Genomic DNA, 7084 nt, shown 5'->3' with positions numbered 1-7084 from the left:
AGCTTAGCCATGACACCAAAACTTCACAAAGATAGCACCAATCTCACATATGAAGATAGAGGCAAGAATCCTACATAAAATATCGAGAAATAGAATTCAGTATATGAAAAGACTGGTGCACCACATTCCTCAGAATGCAAAGTTGATTCGATGTTAGGAAATCTACCAGTTTTCATCAATACACAGTTGCACATTTTTTTACCTTCTTGGAAGTCAGGAGACGTCTTCCAGTTGGTGGCATTAATTAGCATTTTTCCTTCTCAGCGGTGTATAAAATAATATGTGTTTTACAATCAATGATGTCTTGATTTCAATTAAATACAGTAATGTAAAACCTCACACTAAAAAGCTAAAAAAATTCATCTCAAAGGATGTTTGAAAGGCATTTGATAATATTCAACACTCGTGCCTGACTTTTAACCAGCACACTTTCTTAACACGACACAGGGCATCTATTTCAACACAAAAGCCACCATTGCAGTTAAATATGAAACATCATAGGCATCCCTGTTAAAACCAGAAACAAAAAAAGCACACATACTACCAAGACTATGGTTGTTTGTTGTGGAGCTTTTGACCACTCCACAAAGCCCTGAAACAGAAAGAAAAAAAAAAGGATAAATATTGGAAAGGAAGGGGCCACCATTGTTACTTGCAGAAAAACAGGATTATATGATTGTAAATAAAATCACTAGAAAAGTTGTTTGAATTTAAAACTGTATAGCAGAGTAACTAGATACAAGATAACTATACAAAAGAAAGTAACATACCTGTGCTCTATCAGAGGAACTTTCAGAATAATGTGGTAAAAATTTCAAAATGTTGTAGGTATATAACATCTTGCCATTTAAAAATACCATCTATACTCTAATGACTCCCTGCAAAAAGATGTGTGTTGTGTACATGCATGTGTGTGTGTGTGTGTGTGTGTGTGTGTGTGTGTTTCTTGACCCGACCCCTCTCTTGAATTCCCAACTATACATCTGTCTCACTGTCTGCTTGCCATCTCCACTTGGATATCTAACATGCACCTTAAACTTTACATGTCCCAAACACACATTCTAATCCCCTCCCCTGAAGAGACCCTCACGCAATTTCCCCCATGTTACTCCTCGAGGCCCCTCCAGGCCTCCAGCTGTGGCATCCTTGACCCGTCTTCATCTCTCATCACCCACGTTCAGGACATCAGCAAATGCTGTTGGCTTTACCTTCGAAACCACATCCAGAATCTGACCACGTCCATGCCCTCCACTGCCGACCCTGGGCAAAGCCACCATCATCTCTGTTGCACTTGCTACAGACTCCTGTTCCTTATCTTGATAATCCACCCAATTTCTTCTCCATGGGTCAGCCAGAGTGTTCCCTCTAATGCTGAAGTTACTCCTTGCCTTTCTCGCTCTGCTCCAGCCAGGCCTTTGCGGTTATGGTTTCTTCTGCCTGGAATGCCCTTCCTCCAGATGCCCTTAGGCCTCACTCTTTCACTTCCTTAGAAAACCCTTCCCTCACCACCCGTTTAAAACAGTACACTCTCCCCAACCCTTCTCAGCAAAGCCCCCAGTACTACTCATGCTCCTTCCCCAGCTTACCTTTCTCCGTGCCCTTACTGCCCGCCACCTGACGTACTATATATGCTGATTGCCCCTTCCCCCAGTGACACTAGGCCCTGTGAGGGCAAAGACTTTGTTTGCCGCCAGCACCTGGGACCTCGCCTGGCATAGACTATGAGCTCTGTAAACATCTGTGAAGCGAACAAGTACATGGGAAGACATACCATGACAAAGCATGGGAAGACAAAATGTTTAACAACAATTCTCCAAAGATGAGTTTAGTGCAATTGCTATTAAATTGTCAGGAAAGCTTTGGAGATGAACATGACATGATGAGTTATCTGGAAAGCTAGGCAACGGTGAACACTGAAAAAAACCCGTAAAAGAGAAATGGAAGGGACACGTGCAATGAGATGTTAAAACACATTACAAACCATTGATGGAATTCACATTTCTAACCTTTGGGAAGGAGAAATTCCTTCTCCCAGCCTGCTGTACCCCTCTGGGTACCGTCTCATCCCAAATCTCCCTTTACAACCAGATGCCGGGAGAGGATGCCCCAGGTAGGCAGTTCCCGGACCCGGCAGACCATCGGAAGCTTGTTGGGGAGTTTTTCAAATATCTTGGGCTTGGATTTTCTGAGTCAGTGCATCTCAGGAAGGACCAGAGAATGTGGGATTTTATAAAGTTCCTCATAATCCACGCTATACAAAATTGAGCCAACTGACCGAACATTCGCGTAGCGCTGCCTCCTACACAATGGAAACAATTCACCGCCGAGGAAATGGCTCTGACACACCCAAACTGTGGGATATTCCACGCAGTAAAAAGTAGATTTGAAAAAGAATGAAGATAATGAATATGTAATAAATCGGAATATATCAAGTGAAAACGCCAAACGGCAGAATAATAATTTTGCAATAATCTCCTTTGTGTGTGTTAAAATGTATGCAGTTTATTGTCTGACTCTATTTGGCTAAAGTTCAACAACGGGCAAAACTAATCTCTATGAGTAGAAATCAAGAGCTGTAGTTACCTCCGGGGTGGGGGCGTGAGACAGACTGGAAGAGAAAATGAGAATTTTCTAGAACGATGACAACACTCTGTCTTGACTGGGGTGCTGGTTACAAGAGTGTACACAGGTGTCAACAGGCTCTGACCTCTGCATTTTATTGGAAATAATTACACTTCCATTTCGAAACGCAGAGTACAAAATTAAGAAAATATAATAAATACAGGCCATTGGAAATCCAACGGCTTGACACGAACCACACATAACAGACCTGCTATGGTTTGGACGTTTGTCCCCTCCACACCTCACACTGACATTTGCCTCCCAGCGTTGGCGGTGTGGGCTGGTGGGAGGTGTTTGGGTCGTGGGGTGCACCCCTCGCAAATGGCTCAGCGCCGTCCTCGTGGCGACGAGCGAGTTCTTGCTCTTGCTCTGTTCGTTCCCACAGAGCTGGTCGTCAGGAAGACCTGGCGCCTCTCCCCTCACTGTCCGGCTTCTTTGCTCCCCACGTGGCCTTTGCACGCGCCAGCTCTCTGCCATGAGCGGAAGCAGCCTTAGGCCCTCACCAGAAGCAGGTGCTGGCGCCATGCTTCTCGTGCAGCCTGCAGAACCGTGAGTCAAATAAACCTCTTTCCTTTATAAGTCACCCAGCCTCGGGTGTTCCGTTATAGTGACATACACGGGCTAAGACGAGACGTGTGGGCGCCTCACCTAGTTCCCCTTTGTTCCTGTTTGCCAGGCTGGGGCAGCTGTCCCCTGGACTCTAGGGGTATTGGCTGCTAGCTTTGTGGTTTATGGATTATGTTGCCTCTTCCCTTCTGAGAAATGCCCTTACTATGGGATCTGCCTCCTACAGAATTATTCAGGAGGTTAAACTCACCTCCAGGGCAGAGCACACCCAACGACGGACACATGGGGGGTAAGAGGAGGACAGCTCTGCGGTCCTCGCTTGCTCTCCAGGGCTCCCTGGGGGATCAGACAGAGGCTGGACTTTGGCTCAACCCACGTCCTCACCTACTTCCTCCTCCCCTCTCCAGCCCGCCTCACTCCCCTGCGGGCTTCGCCTGAGAGCGCATCCCTCAAAAAGTTTCTTGCACACAAATCTCAATTTGGTCTCTGTGTCTAAGAAGGACATATAGCAACTTCTTAGGAACATTCTTTCAAAGTAGAATATGCAAAGAGAAGTTTGTACACATCCTAAGTACACAGCCTGAGCAAACTGCCGAAGACGAACGACCCTCGTAACCCCCTCGTAACCGGCACCCCAAACAAACGGCAGACCATTACGAACACCTGGGTTCCCCCACCTCAGAGGTAACCATCATCCCGACTTCCAACGATGTGGACGAGTTTGGCTTGTCACAGCAACTTTTACAGGGATTATCTCTGGCAGTAGCGTTTCTTTTGGTTTTTAACCTCGTGCACTTACATGAGATTTGCGTGTGTTACGCGTGCTCATATTTTATGGGATGAGGGTGATGGGACTGTTTCCTCCTCCCTGCTTTCCTCTGGGTCCACAGAGTGGGAACTTCTGCCCTCGTGGACAGTGACTCCTTTTCTTTCTTCCACTCCCTCTCACTCTGCCCCTCGAGAGGCAGGGTGACCCAGGTGGAACAGAGAGCCCTTCGTCCAGGCCCCCAGTCCTCTCTTGGGGGAGGATTAAGACAAACAGGCAGGACACCTCGTGGTTAGGAGACGTACCGGGTTCGAATACCAGCTCTACCACTTACACGCTGAGTGACAGAGGGAAAGTCAATTGACCTCTCTGTGCCTTAGTTTCACCATCTGTAAAATGGGACAACAACAGGTCCTTCTTCAAGGACGTGCTCCATCAATGCTCGTTCAATGAACCATGCCTGAGCGAATGAATGAATGAATGAATGACGACTCCACGTCCCACTCCCACCGCGGCTGCTGCCTCAGCCGGCAACCTCTCCAGATGGCCTCAGTTCTACGCTAGCTCTGCCAGCTACTCACAGGAGGACCCGGAGCAAGCCATTTATTAATAATGTCTCTGCCTCAGTTTCCTTAATTGTAAAAGGGGGAGCCGCCCTAAGGATCCCACAGGTCCTGAGAGAACCGTGCGAGCCAACGAGGGTCGAGTTAATGCGTGTTCGTGGGACACAGTTAGACCAGCGTCGAGCTCATAGCACGCGTGGGGTCAGCGGCAGCTCTTTCATTTCCGCCTGTTTTTTCTACCTGGATGTTCCTGGCTGGCCCCTGCATGACCCCGAACCCCAACCCTGCTGTATCCAACACCTTCCTTCTCCGTGGGCTGCCAGAGTGAGTCTGGAAACCCTCGAACCCCTTCCAGGGTCCCCACGGCCTGCAAGACATTCCCAACCTCGCCGCACGAACGCGGCAGGAGAGGGCTCCGCTAAAGCACGAGCCGGAATGGTCCCTCCTCTTTCCAGAGCTCACTACGGCCGCCACCCCACCCGGGCAAAAGCCACGTCTGAAACGCGGTCGCCCACCCCCCACCTCCGCAACCTCACCTCCTAGCCCCCTCCCACGCTGACTCCCCGCCACGCCGCAGCTCTTGCTTTTCCTCAGCGTGCCGGGCGTGGGCCCAGCTCAGGACTTCGCACCTGCCGTGCCCCTCGACTTCCACCAGTCCTGCTCCCCGACCTCCTGCGGGTCTTTACCCAAGCAGTTCCAGCCCCACCCCCACACTGTGGAACCCCTCCTGCTTCATTTTTCTCCATAGCGCTGATCACCGTCCAGCATAATTTATATCTTAGATGCTTATTTCACTTGTCGTCTGTCTATCTCCGTGACGACGAGCCCCGTGAAAGCAGGGACCGTGTCTGTCCCACTCACTGCTGTACCCTCCACGCACTGAACACTGCCTGGCACATAGTAGGTGCACAAGAAAGAGTTGTGGAATGAATGAGTGATCTCGCCCCAGCCGGACTCTCCCCCAGACCTCCCACTCTTCAGCCCTTAACTTCGGCATTCCCCCCTGTGACTTGTGAGGCCACTGTGCCTTTGCACATGCCGTTCCCTCCCCTGCTCTGCCTAGTGAACTCTTACTCATCCCTGAACCCCAGGTCTGGCATCTCCTGTCTCTGGGCTATTGAAGGAGGAACCCACCCCACTGCAGCCAGCACTTATCTGGGCTCTATGTGCCTCCCCACCCCCACCCTGCACTGTGAGTCAATAAACCCTCTCTCTAGCTTGAGCCAGTCAGAGGTGGGTTCCTGACAGACGACTGGGAGACGGGTGGGACCCTCAGGTGCTGCTGAGGGTGGTTATGTGATTTTTCTCGTGTATAACCTGAATGTATAAACAAAATAACCACTTTTATTATTTCCTATATTGATGTCTCATGCCTCAGAAAAAGAACACATTAGGTCTTTGAGTAAAAGCAGTGTGCACGGTGATTCTGTTTGGTTTTACGCATAGAATCTGGATTAAAACGCAGTAGGTGGTTAGTGGATGGATAAACGAATCGCGGCTGGGCGGGTGGATCAGTGGCTGGGTTGGTAGGTGGACGGCTGGATGGATGGGTGGACGGACAGATGGATGAGCGCGTGAGTGGGAACGTGGGTGCAAGGACAGTAGCCACAGCCCCACCATGGCAGCAGGTGGTAGAGGATGCGTAGGCAGGGGCACAGGTGAGTGGACACAGTGGGTGCGCGGGTGGGCGGGTCGAACAAACGGATTCACGGCATATGCATAAAAGGGTGGGCGCGGCACGTGGACAGCTGAGTATGCAGCAGGGCAGACGCAGTGGGTCCACGGATGAGCAGGGATGAGAGCTTGGGCAGACGGACGAGTGGACAGATGAATGGTCGGTGGACGTTCCACGAGGGGAAGGAGGACGGATGGTGAGATGGAAGGTGGGGTGGCGGGTGGGCGGGTAAGTGGGTAGACGCATGGGAGGACGGAAGCACGGGCAGATGGAAGGATGGACGGCTGGACGGATGGGTTTACGGGTGAGGGGCTGCAGGGCGTGTGCGGATGGAGTTGTACATGCCACACGGAGACCTTCCACTCTGACCACCGCGGGAATGTGTCCTGTTACCCACAGGAGACTTCTTGGGACTTCTGTGGGGCAGGGAGACGCCAAGCTGAGAGGGGAAATGTGACAACCCACGGAGACCTGCAGGTGAGACACCCGCGGGGAAGGAGAGGACCCGCCACGTTACCTGGGAGTCCTCGGACTCGTCGTCCTCCTCCACCGAGCTCCACTCCTGGGAAAGCCCCGTCTCTGGAGAAGACACGTCTGCTGGGTGCGGAGGAGAAAGGAGCGTGAGAGGGGGCAGGTGGTCCGCTGGCTCTTCCCACCGGCCTCCCACGCCTCTCTGCCGGCGCCCTGTCTCTCCCTCTCTCTGTCTCTCTCCGTCTCTCTCTCACACACACACGCACGCACACACACGCGCACACACGTGCACACACGCGCACACACACACGCACGCACACACACAGACGCACACGCGCACATACACGCACGCACACGCGCGCACACGCACACATGCGCACGCACACACGCACGCACACACACGGACGCACACGCGCACAT

General features: G+C 51.3%; 1 protein-coding gene across 1 annotated transcript in view; it reads right to left on the bottom strand.

Moving 5' to 3' along the window:
- Positions 1-481: 481 nt before the first annotated feature.
- The window catches only part of SMIM17 (small integral membrane protein 17), a 12996-nt gene continuing 6393 nt past the window's right edge, over positions 482-7084 (bottom strand). Inside the window, exon 3 of the mRNA XM_012653625.1 lies at positions 482-592. Coding sequence (XP_012509079.1) covers positions 482-592 — 111 coding nt within the window. The remainder of the gene's footprint in view (positions 593-7084) is intronic.

The sequence above is a fragment of the Propithecus coquereli genome, unplaced genomic scaffold (genome assembly GCF_000956105.1).
Source record: "Propithecus coquereli isolate 6110/MARCELLA unplaced genomic scaffold, Pcoq_1.0 Scaffold425, whole genome shotgun sequence".
Lineage (NCBI taxonomy): Eukaryota > Metazoa > Chordata > Mammalia > Primates > Indriidae > Propithecus > Propithecus coquereli.
This window is presented reverse-complemented; position numbering and strand designations above follow the sequence as displayed.